At 38.2% G+C, this 12759-nt stretch overlaps 1 protein-coding gene across 15 annotated transcripts in view; it reads right to left on the bottom strand.

Moving 5' to 3' along the window:
* Nucleotides 1-524: 524 nt before the first annotated feature.
* The window catches only part of ARHGAP12 (Rho GTPase activating protein 12), an 82802-nt gene continuing 70567 nt past the window's right edge, over nt 525-12759 (bottom strand). For 14 of the 15 annotated variants that reach the window (XM_088052085.1, XM_014248625.2, XM_088052115.1 and 11 more), the window contains 7 exons: nt 10892-10994; nt 9789-9908; nt 6840-6938; nt 4716-4793; nt 3799-3933; nt 3441-3543; nt 525-3030 (listed from right to left, as the gene is read on the bottom strand). In XM_088052085.1, the coding sequence (XP_087908211.1) occupies nt 2856-3030; nt 3441-3543; nt 3799-3933; nt 4716-4793; nt 6840-6938; nt 9789-9908; nt 10892-10994 (813 nt within the window). In that variant the 3' untranslated portion in view covers nt 525-2855. Of the gene's footprint in view, nt 3031-3440; nt 3544-3798; nt 3934-4715; nt 4794-5444; nt 5690-6839; nt 6939-9788; nt 9909-10891; nt 10995-12759 lie in introns of those variants that run through there. The other variant, XR_015772019.1, reaches the window with a different exon arrangement.

The raw sequence follows: 12759 nt of genomic DNA on the forward strand, positions 1-12759 counted from the left end.
GCTGAAAGTTGCTTGGTACTACTGCCGTGTAGCTGGACTACAGAGCTGAACACAGCTCCACCACTGGAACAAAAATTTCAGCTGACACCAATACATAATGCTGGACTTCCAGTATCCTTTGAGTGGTTACAGCCCCAAAAAAATTATATTCAGGCTTTAAACTGACTTTATACCAGAATCAAATCTGATACAGAGCCTGAACTGAGGAATATATGACTAACTATGTTTCATCTGATACACATAGCTTTTCCCTGGTGTGTTTGTGCAAATCCCTAATTTTGATTATTTAAAAGAATGCTAACTGGCAGGAACAGGACAGGATCTTTCAAGCAGTGAAGAAAAACAATGTGGAGACATACTGTTTCATGTTGGTCACAACAAATGTACTATCAGCTTGGACTTCCTCTTCTTCCTGAATGTCTCAGGTGTTTGCCCACAGCTCTTTCAATTAAATAGAATCCTCTCCCATCCCCAAAATAAAAATTGGAATATTAAGACAACTTCACGGCACAAACCCATCTAGATATTGTAATAACAAAATGCTTTATTTTTGGGGAATACAAGGAAAAGTGTGACATCCTCATTATCAAATTGCTTTTAAAAGGTATTCTTCCTTTGTAAAAGGTTACACTCGCAACAAACGGTGACCGGTGAACAAGCCCTCTCATGTAGCAGCAGGAATTCTTTCTTTACAGCCAAAGGCAGGGTTTGAATAATGTACAGCCACAGATTCCAACTCTGTTGATATTTTCTAGGGCACAGGCTCAGCACTGCTCGGTGTGACAGCCCAGAGGGAGGCTGATAACACAGCGCTGAGACGGGGCTTTCGCAGTTCTCACCCAGGTCGCTTTGTAACAAACCACAAGACTTCACCATTACCACAAGAAGACACTGAGAAAGCCACAAGGTTACTAATCTTCTCGCTCATCTCCAAAAACTTTTCATGCAAGCCCTATGCTCGTGAAATTCTCGTACCATCAGTCCGGTTACAGCTCGGTGTGTCACCACACAGTCCCTCTGCTGCCAGCCAGGGCTGTGGGTGAGAGGGACGCTGCAGACCTAAGGCTACTGACACCATCCCTTCCTCAATGTAATTGTTTCCTGTACAGCAGGCTCCAAGCTGGGATGTGTTTTAAATACCACAAGTTTATATCCAGAAATTACTTCTGCCCTCTCTGAACCTCATGTTAGAATTCAAGTTGTTAAAGAAGGGGACTGGGAAGTTCCTAAAATTGTCAGGTTATAAAGCAGGCATTCATGTTTCAGTCCAGTGTGACAGCTCTTTATCACAAGTGGTATCCATCCATGCTAAGGGGTAAGATACACTGGTCTTGTTTAAAGGTGTTGTCTGAAGTGGGTATGGTAAACTCTAAAAGAACTATTGGTTTTCTTTATTCAGGTTAGACATAACAAATATGTCAGATACAGCAGTTAGTCTAGAAAAATACATTTAAAAAAATCTTCAGCAGACCATGCTCCCTGTAACAAAATCTTTCAAAACCAATTTTACAAATTATTCTACATTAATGTAAAACGAAAATCTTAAATTTAGCACTGTGGATTCCATCAAACATCTATCTATCAAAACATGACTTTCACTATCTGTAGATGTTAGAATTCATAAAACATTTTTCTAATGTATCCTGTACATATTAAATAACCTAAAAGGCTCTTCTTGTAGTGCATTAACAATTTAGCAAGCACACTCAGTATTTCTCCAGTACCATTTGCATTACAGTTATTTGCCCGCAAATGTAATTAACATCTAAAAGTGCACACAGTTAGATCTCCCTCCCTCCCCATAACCTGTTTCCCTGCTGAAACCCAGACATCCACTGGAAACATTATGCTACTGTAGCTAATCTACCCATGATTAGAAATGTGTGACTAAAGTGTCCTTAAACTATACAGGAATTGAATTATATACAGGAATCAAAAGGACAGGCTGTATTTACATCAAGAATGAACTTCCACTACCACAGCATGATACCAAGAACTCAATACAGTATTACAGTCGGTATTTACTTAGGACTTTAGCTTTAGATCAGTATAACACAAAACTTAGCTCAGGACATACCCTGAAAAAATGAACATGTTTATTAAATATTACTTCTATTATGCCCCAAGACAAATAACCATTGCAGGCTATTCTTACAAGTTCAGTGTTTGAAATAGTGTAAGAGTGTGCTGCTCTATGAAGCAGCTAAGAACTTCCAGAGAGGTTGCTGGGGAAAAAAAAAGAAAGAAATAAAATTAAAAAAAGAAATAACAATAGAAAAACAGGAGAAAAAGAAGGAAAGAGGGCAGCAGATATCAAGTGAAGAATTAGATTTGAATAACTAAACCAAATTGTTAGCGCAAGTCTATGACAGTCACTGCATGCAGAACCCCTTGGAAAAGTGTTATACAGATCTAAGTAGGTTGTAATAAACAAGCTTAGGATGTACCTTCACTGAATTTTTCCATACCAGGAAAAATGATAGGACTTTTCCCCATCATATGGAAGAATTTTGAGATTAAATTCCAGATTACCCAGTCTGAGATTATTAGTTTTACTCTCCAAGAAATCCAGTGTATGAACCTATATTAAGTTTTTCCAATACCTTAAAAAAGGCAAACTATAAACTTGTCAATTCATTTTTTATATTGAACTTTTCAAAGAAATCTGAAGTGTTGTCTTTAATTCGCATTAAAGTGGTCAAACATTTCTCCTGTTTCTTCCCTCCCCAAAAGTGCAAAAAAACAAGTTGCTTCTTGGTCCACAAACATAAAACATCATATATAGCAAGAGGTTTTCCTTCTGATGGAGTACTGCTGCCAACCCATCACTTCCAGTTTCTTCTCCAAGAAAAACGTCAGCGTCCAAAGATGGAATTCAACTCCAGTAGAATTAACTCTACAATCTGATTCTGGTATACCGTGTGGACTGCTATGTTACCAGTCTCTTTCTCTGGTTTTAATAAAGTTGGACCAAAAACTATTGCTATACTTTGATAGGTCATTCGGTTCTTTTCTCCATTTTCTACAACTCTGAAAGAGAAAAAAATACACAACAAAGAGATTTATCAGTGTTAGGGCAATAGGATGACAGCAAAAGACATATCCCAAAGCAATTGGCTATTCAGAGTATTTATTTAATGAGTAGTCTTGCTAATAGGACATATAGCTGCTGTAATTCCCCTCTCTATGAAAAAAGTTTTGTTTTGAAATGTCATTCTTGGTCCTCTCACAGTCCCTCTAAAGGACTTGGCAACAAACACCATAACTATGAAACATACTGTCTCAAGCCTGGTGCTCTGCAAGCTCATACCCAAACAGACTGATACACTGCTTTTATCAAGTCCAGAATAAAAAAATGCAGGTAGAACTGCCACTTGGTACTTTCAATTGGATTTTTTAAGGGAGGATCAGCAACACAAAGCCTTCTGTCTGTTACTTACCTTTTCAGGTGTCTAAAGAGTACCTGCATCGTGTCCTGATTTGGTTTTGGCAACTGTTTGATTAAATCTTTAACAGCAGGGACACGCTGCCTTGGTTCTTGCTCTGCAAAAGGGTGAGGTTGAGAAACCAAAGTTCAGTATTTTTGTTTGAAACTTTAGCATATAATTTAAGAGCTACGGTTTGCAGTGCTAATTCGAGATAGAACACTGCCACCTCCCGGCCGGCACCGGCATCACGGACACGTAACCCCGGACAAGTCACCCTGATTACTACCAAAACAACTTTCTTGTGTCCAAAATAATTTAAAAAATTGTACAGGAATTATTTAAACCCCATATGCAAGTTCTCCAGACTTACTAATTGCATTGACAAAGTCATTGAAGTGGTTGTAAGTGAACAGCGGCTCTGGCAATTCTCTGAAGAACATTTTTAGAGCTCCTGTAATGACATGTATATCTTCCCATTTACTGTCATTCAAGTCCAGCTTCTCATCTGAGAGAAAAATAAATAATTAATTATAATACTTCAACTATAAAAGCTCTTTTTTTTTTCTTTTAAATAAGTCAACTATTCTTCTGTACTAATTGCTTTCAAAGCAGAGAAGACTTGCTCCACTTCAGCACATTCCATATCCCATTCTGGGATACAGAGCTGCAGCAGCAGATGGAGATGGCTAAACTCTGCCTACTGCACTACACACAGTTCCCCTACTGCTAGGGCATTTCCAGAAGGGAACAGGAGCTGCTGACATAACAGAAAATCTACTGATAGATCCTGTCAATCAGGAAACAAAAGGTTAGATTGTGGATGGGCTACACTAAGATACTGCCAGAAGAAAGGGTTTGATACACAGAGTACAGTGAAGAGGAGCTAAGCCCTTCCCCCACTTAAAGGCAGTAGCAAATTTCACTAAAAAAGCGTTAACGTACAATTTTAATGCTATTGGAAGCTTAACATGCTTGCTGTTTTCCCATAAGGTAGTGAGTTATTTTGTTTGAAATAATCCCCCTTTCTCAAATTCTATTACCATCCTTTTTTAGAATTCTGTTCTAGCAATGCCTCTGTGGTCCACACCAGACTAAACCTCCAGAATATCAGGTTTTTCAAGTGATGTATGTTAGTTACATAGTCAGTCCTGAAATTCTGAAGTAACTTTATTTCAAATATGAGTAATTTCTCATGATATACTAGTTACAGAGAAATCTTTTTCCTTAGCTTTCTATGAACTTCAACAATCTGAAAATATATGCCATTGTACTTTAATTAAAGCTTACCATGATTGACTGCAAATCTCAGCTTCTGTATCACAGCAAGATTGCCACTAACTCTGTATAAGCCATCAATATCTAATCCTGAAACAAAGGGATAAATCAATTTTAATACCTTACATATGTATAGATCTACACAGTAAAATTAAAAGGAAACCCACCTTGTAACAAAGAATTAAAAGTTAAGCTAGCTTGTTTTGATGGGCAGGGCATATAAGACAGAGGAGGTTTAATTTGCTGACACAAGTTTGGGAGCATCAAGCTCAAAGAAATCTCTAAAACTTCCTGTTCAAGTAGTAATGAGGCAACAGCTCCAAGTTACCCCAAGGAGATCAGATGTCTTGTTTAAGGTGCTCCTGGTGGGTGGGCAGGGGAATACATGGGAGTCCAACATGCAACAACCGGGTATTTTGTGGATACAATGTTCAATTTTTAATGAATGGTTAAGAAAATCCCAATCAAGTCATGCATAGAGAGCTGTCAAGTGACCAGGTTTACATGGAGAAGGAATGATATACATGCACACCCAGAGCTACCCAACAGCCTACAGAACTAAAATAGGCAGCCTGTGCCTTACAGGACTGCACACTCGACCAGGAAAGAATAAAACTGTGTCTCTGTGGTTGCTAGTGCAGTCACTCCGCAGTGATTAGGAGGTAAAGAATTTATCTGAAAAGCCACTTGGACGCAGCAGGTGAGTCACTGCCTCTGAGAGGGTGAGTGTTGACAGAATACCTGCAATTCCCTGTAGCTCCTCAAGCAGTTGTCTGATGCAACACAGCACAGTTACCAGCACCATCTGATATATCCCTTTTCCCCATAATCCACTAGTCAATCCTTTACAGAAAGGACTGATTTGAAGTGTATTGGTAGAAGGAGGAAGAGTTGGAGAGGTAGGGAAAAAAAGCTGTTCATTTCTGTCAGCTTCCCCTCAGGTATTTAAAAAAAGAAAACTTCACTATCTTCACTGCAGTCCTGCCCTTAAAATAAAAAAGAAATTTAAAAACAAAACAAAACAAAAATCACCAAAAAAAGGGAAGAAAAAATAAGAAAGCAAAATAGCGCCTTTCTTCAGATCACAAATGAAACAAAGCCTGATGCCACAAGCAAGGTGGCAGTTTGTCAGACTGGAATAACGCAATGGAAGCAGTTTTTCTCCCCTCCCAGGCCATAAGCTAGAAGCACTGACAAAGAAGACTACAGGATAGATGAAGCTCCATGGACGATGCCTCAGGATTCACATGTATTGCCCTGTAACACTTACCCTGATACTCAAGAGAATGTTCTCAGATTAAGAGACTGGTAAATATCTGAATGATGATTATGGAGATGCTATAATCCCCTCTCAGTCATCTTTTCCAAGAGATAAGGCAAAGACAACAGCAAGAAACAGGCAACAAAACCCACAGACTATGGCCAAGTCAGGAGTCACAACCGACAAATTTTCAACAAAAATGCAAAGATGTGCTTTACACCAGACAGCCCAGAATGTCTTATGTAGCTTTCAAACAAAGAGTTCTTAGTTATTAGGTAGGTAACACATATTTTCAATGAAAGCAAACAAAAAACTGAGTCAATATGTGGACACTGAAATCTCCAGAATTGCATGAAATTTAGCAATTCATGTAACTGGCTGAAGGGCATCAAACCAACAGACTGGTCTTCGGGCAGTCAGTGCATACACATAAAAAACATACATTTTTCCTAAAAGTTGGTTCCAAGGAAGTTTTAATGGAAGTGATTGCTAGCATGCTTAAGCCTTCCAAAAATGAACAGTTGCATTTCCATAGTGTCACTTTTAATCTGCAAAAAAAAGAACTTGATGAGCTGAGCTCTTCTACTACTTCTTGTAATCCCTCTTCCCTTGGAGCCTTGCTACCAGGAGGCTGTCCTACTTTTCCTCAGCTTGAAATGCACTGAAGCAGATCCGTTTCTGAGATATAAGATTTCCTCCCCTCTCTCCACTTTGGATCCCACCTATGTCCTAACTCTTGAAAACCCAACGCTAACTCCAGATATGAGTTTCACATTATTTTCCCCAAATAAACCAACTGCATTTTAAGATTAAAATGTTCAACATTAGGAGTGGTGAGCTAGAGAGATTTGTAAACAAAAAAAATTCAACCATACCATGTTCCTCAACATGCTCAATGCACAGCTTCACGAACTTTGGCACCGTGCTGTTTTCTCTTTGACACAAGCTGGTGAGATTTGAACCAAAAACTTGATCTGGAACCAAGTAAAGAGACTGATTTACAGTGGAACAGGACTCGAGTGACAGAACTAGTTCAGGTTAAAACAAACCTCTACAAAGGGCAAAGTCTATTGGATACAATTGTCGCAGTATTGGAGAGGAAATAGGAAAGTTTTGAAAAGAGTTCTCAGCAGCTCCCAGCAAGAAAAAGCTCCCAGCAAGAAGAGCGACAGCAGCTACACAAACGTGAGCCTCCAGGAAAGGAAATTCTGCTACTAAAATAACTTTAATCCATCAGGTGATTCTTTTAAGAGTCATTTAGTCAATAATGTTATAAGAAATTTAATGGATTCAAATGTGTCCTGCTACACTTCATTCCTGTCCCAAGTTCAACATGCATTTATTGCAATCTTTATTGTAAATTCAAAGAGATAATTAACCAGTGTGAAAGCTTTTGGCATTGCTTGGGAAAAAACTCTGCAAAATGTCATCTTTCACTGCACCCACTGTTTAACACAGCATTTTTTATTAATTTACTTTAACATAGACTCTTCTGATATTTTAAAGTTCTGACACAAATTTGTAAACGACAGATTCTACCTCAGAGCTCTGAATGGATGCAAGTCTGACCATGCAGGCAACCTGGCTGCAAGGTCAGAATCTAAATACAGATATTTATGGGCAATGGTAAATCTGAGTCTTATTTTCAAAACTACACAATCCAGGGGGAGTATTTTCCAACATAAAGAGGAGCAAAAATGAAAATCAGCTTGGACAGAGATCAGCTTGCAACATGTTAATTCTTCTTGCTCAGATTGTTATCAATCTTTGGTGTTGAACGTTACCAAAATCTTTGATAGATCCATTTCTATGGCTTTCATCAAAGATGCCCAAATAATAGATGGTCTCTTCTATTCAGATGCATGAGGGTGACATGGGGTCTTGAAACAGAGAAGCAAAGATCCCACTATTAAAGGGAAGGAATGTTTGCTGGTTTGTTTACTCTGTTAAATTAGGTACATAAGTGGCCACCTTCCCAGAATCTGGTGTGTCTTACTTCAGAGCTGCAAAAGAGAGACTGCTCTTGCATTTGCATCATGCACAGCATTTAGCCCATTTTTCATGTTCAACAATTTCAGTAGATTAACAACTCTTGCATGTTGACTAGTGCTTTGGGAAACCCAAACAGCATACTAAACCAATTTTACAGTATGAAAATGGGCATTTAATGGCATTATTAGCTGGATATGATAAGGCCACCTCAGTGCTGTGGCAGCTACTCACGCAGCGAGCTTTATAAGCAGAATCAGTAGCAAAGGATTGAAAAAGCCCACGCAGCAGAAAGCCAGGCTAGCATGCAGCTGTGGCAGGTAAAGCAATGCAGATTAGGTAGCAGAAGAAAATAGTAGCATGTAACAAAGTAATTTGCTACAATTGCCTTCGACTTTAATAATTTCAACATAAACAGGAGCAGTATTTTTTCTTCACATCTTAAAAGTAACTTCTGTAGTTTTGATTTTCAATGTAACAAAACTTTGACACAGTTCCTTCTCCACTTAGCGCATGCTGTTTCAAGTGGATTTTTTCTTCCAGAACTTTTCACTAGTTTTCTGCTCATACTGGATTTGCCAAGCTTTCCATTTACTTAGTCTGTTCTGCAGCAGCCACAAAAGTACACTGGGCTTTTAAATTAAGACTTCTGTATTCTTCATTCATACAATAAATGTAAAGCCGTACAGTGCACATTCAACTTTTAAAACTTACACCATGCTTTTAAATAAAAAACAAACTCTTCATTCCTTAATGCCTTTATTAAAAATCCAATCATCAGCACGCACATGTACAAATTAAACTTGGCTTAGTGTTCACTGTTGCCAATGTCAGAAGTTACGTCACTGAGCCATGACATGAATACTGAGTTGTAAAGCAGAGCAAAATGTCAAAGTCTGGGAATAATGCTTCCTTATTCCAAACAAAATTTCCATCATTTACAAATAAATTATATTTGCAGATACACAAATATATCAAACGCCACATGCAACAGAAGCACACCTGTTAAAGTATGCGGTGAGGCAAATCACAGTAGGATTTGGTCTGGTATTTGCCTACCCATATGCTATTTTGACCCTAGTAGAGCACCACCTACAAGTCCTGCTAAAGCATACAAATAAATAAATAAATGAAATTTTACAATGAGCACCAAGTCAATAATTTACACAAACACATTAACTTAAACCTGTGCAAATACTGTTCTCTCAAATTTCTACAAGTGTGACAAAAAGAAATCTTTCATAACTTTGATTCAAGAGTATATGTAACACTCCTTGTGAAACAATTAAAACAATGTATACATTCAAAAAAAGTTATGGGAAAAAGATGTTTAAGTTAAGACTCCTGTAACCTCATCCTGGTTTTCCTAAATATTTCATTTCTTATGATATGGCCCATGATTGTCTGGTTCCACACGTGCTGAAACACCCTTGTGGAATGGGTGAGCACACACTCTCAGCTCTGTACCCCAAAGGGCTGCTCTTTCCCGTCTGCACAAATGAGGTCAGATATCTGAATTTCCAGCTCAGAAGGGTGGGATGCAGTGCTTCTTAGCTAGAGAGTCCAAGTCCAAATGGGCTCCTGGGCCCCCAGTTTTCACTGCAGTTTGGCCAGCAACAAGCCGAAGGAGAAGGCATCCTCCGAGCAGTTTAATGGCTAGTAACAGCACTCAGAAGTACAGCAATCACCAGTTCCACTATACATCCAAGACTTTTGTTAAACCAACAATACACATGTATTTTACTCTGAAACTAGACCATTTTAACCCCATTTTACACATGAACTACTAAATTCAGCTTATCAAATTACATCCTTTGTTAAAAAGGTTCATTTACCCTTAATGTAGCCTTTTTCACGGACAGCTTGTAATGTAGGGCGCCGTGTAAGAAACTTCTTGAGCTTCGTTTTGGTCTTTTTCTGATCTGTGGAGTCTATATTGCTGGGTGCTTTCACTGCTGTAAAGGAAACACATTTAGCATTACTACCCACAGAACCAACACTGCATTTATCAGCCAAGGAACCAACGTTAAAAGAAAAAACCAATTATGCTCCAAAACACACAAAAAACCTATTCAAATTTGCAACGCATCCCTAATTTTTTTCCTTAACTTTCTGGAACTCCTTGTAAATAGCATCCTTTTTTCAAACTGCCAAGAGACAAACCTGTCACTAAAAACTTGCAAAACCAACTAAATGGGAGCTTACATATGGAATTGATATGGAAATTCAAAAATGCAGCCACGTTTCAAAACCAGTCCTGCCTCTCATTAGGTTAACTAATTTGAAAGAAATAAATACTTTTTTGAAAATTACATATAGGGCCTGGAAGGAAAAGACACAAAACAATCTGCCTAATTAGTCTATTTCTGTGCACCGGTAGTTAATTCCAGCATCAAAAAGATGTTTAGCTCCAAAATTCTGAATGTGTAATTTAAAATGCTTTGTTTTTCTAAACAGCCAAAACATCAGCAGCAACTTAGCGAAATTGCACCCAAGTTAATAGTGCAAATATTTACAGATGCTGTGCCACAGACAAAACACAATTCCAATCAGTAAAACGACAAAAGAATTCTTATTCAAAACTATTTATAAATAAGTCAGATACTATTTCTGTGCATTTGATAACACCTTGAAAATATTTCATTTCACCACTGCTTATTTTCCCCTGTTTTATATATGTCATACAACAGGAGCTAAAGATATTTCACACTTCTTTTCTTCTTCTTCCTTTTTTAAAGTATGATTAATAAAACATGGAAGAAAATTTACCAAGTGGCAGCAAGATGTAGAATGAACTATATTAAGATTGTTTCCAAACGTCAGTAGTTTAATTTTTAGCTGTGCTTTTGAATTCTTCCCTATTTAAACATAATATTGAAGATACAGAAAATGAAGACTGGCATTGCTAAAATCAATTAATGGAAAATTTTCAACTCACAACGAAGTTTCTTGGAGTCTTTATTTTCTTTCTCTTTGTCTTGTTTTTCCACTCCAGGGGAATCTGGTACCTCATCATCTAATGCTTCATCAGACTCTATTACCTGTTGGATTTAAGAAGATATGCAGTGCTCAGTTTGCCAGTTCAGAAAACACAGCATTAACACACGCATTTCCTGCAGACAGTTCTACAATACACAATTTTTCCCCCAATAATGACATTCAGTTTGTTCTTTCCTGAACTCTAGATGTTGAACATCTCCAGAGACAACACCACTCTCATTGGCAGAGTGAGTAACTTTGAGAAACTCTATTTCATAATAAGACCCTATAAAGAAAATGTTGTTGGGCACTGAACAAAGTACAAACAGCCCTTCATGATAACACTTCATTACATCAACCAACAAACAACAGAAGTGATTTTTGGTTGGGCTTAATTTCCAAATCCACTAGACAAACATCAGCTAATTAATGGTCTGCCACAGAAATGCCTGACTGATAGAGTAAAAAAAAAAATTCTGTCAGGAATTTACCCAATTCATTTTCTCTGCAAGTAAAATTTTCTTAATAGAAAATAGAACTATCAGTTGGAAAACTCACTACTGTCAAAATATACACTGAATTCCCTCTGAAAAATAAGTGTACTGGTGCTAAAAATTCTTGTCCTATGTTCCTGCTATCTCAGCAAATTCTCATTGAACATTGTCAAGTGAAAACACAGATCATGTTGAAGCGTGGAGGCAGATACCAGAGTCTGCTGATCTTACCTGCAGCCCATGCTATGTGCGTGACTGCAGAAAACAGGGAAATAAATTTCCTCAGTTTCAGTACAACATATTCCCTTCCCAAACTGTGTATTTCTTACTTCACTTGAACTGAAGCAAACTGGACTGCTACACAGTTGCCAAAATCTGACTGCAGAGTGCCTTCTTTACAAGGAAGAAAACTGTAAAAATGAGGCAGGGCTGTGCACTCCAGAGCACTGAGTAAGCAGCAGCATGACTTTATGGACTAAGCTGCACTTTAACCTGTAGAGCAGTGTTAAACACCTTAATTCCTGCCCCTTTTCAAAACCTTTGGATAGCCTTTCCATACATCAAAGACTGATATATTCAACTGCCCAAATAATGTCCCCATTAAGGATCCTCTGCCACTCTTCAAGAGGCTCCAAAGCTTTTTAGGATTGGCATATTTTAAAATACTATTAAATGCTATGGAAGAAAGTCACCTGGGATCTAGTCTGTACTATGCAACAAGTCTAAAGTAATAACTTGGAAATTTCTTTATTTAAAAAAGAGCAGCCACATCCTTTGCAGGTAGCTGTTCCTCTTGTACAGGATACTGCCACAACAGCAGCCTGAGTGAGCTAAGAAAACAGAATCTGATCTGCCTTTCCTTTTGAGGAAGATCTTGTCATGCTAGCAATAGTGCCTCGGCCATGGGAAAGAGATCACAGCTACTATTACCATAAACTTTCCAAAATTAAAGTTGCCTTTAGATCTGATGGATTTTTGTACCCAAAGCTTCAGTGCTTCAAATTATCAAGTAGCCTAACACACTTTCTTGACTTATGCCTTGTATGTTGTGTTACACAGGGCAGACAGGAGAAGGGCGTCACTGAGTGACTGGGTGACACTGCCTTGCCTGGTTATTATGGGCCATGACAGTTCCATACCAGGAGAGTTCAGAAGATTAGGAACCTAAACCACGAGCACTCAGAAAGAAACTGAACCATTCATATTAGCCTGCTGTGTTTTGGTGGAAAACACCCACATGTGAAAAGCACTATTAGAACTAAGAGAAATGAAAGCCACTGACTGGTATTGAAAGCAATGAAACTGGACAGCAGCCAAATCTGGTACTACTAAA

Source organism: Pseudopodoces humilis, chromosome 1 (assembly GCF_049639895.1).
Source record: "Pseudopodoces humilis isolate 2021_Gansu_Grassland_sample_001 chromosome 1, ASM4963989v1, whole genome shotgun sequence".
Taxonomy (NCBI): domain Eukaryota; kingdom Metazoa; phylum Chordata; class Aves; order Passeriformes; family Paridae; genus Pseudopodoces; species Pseudopodoces humilis.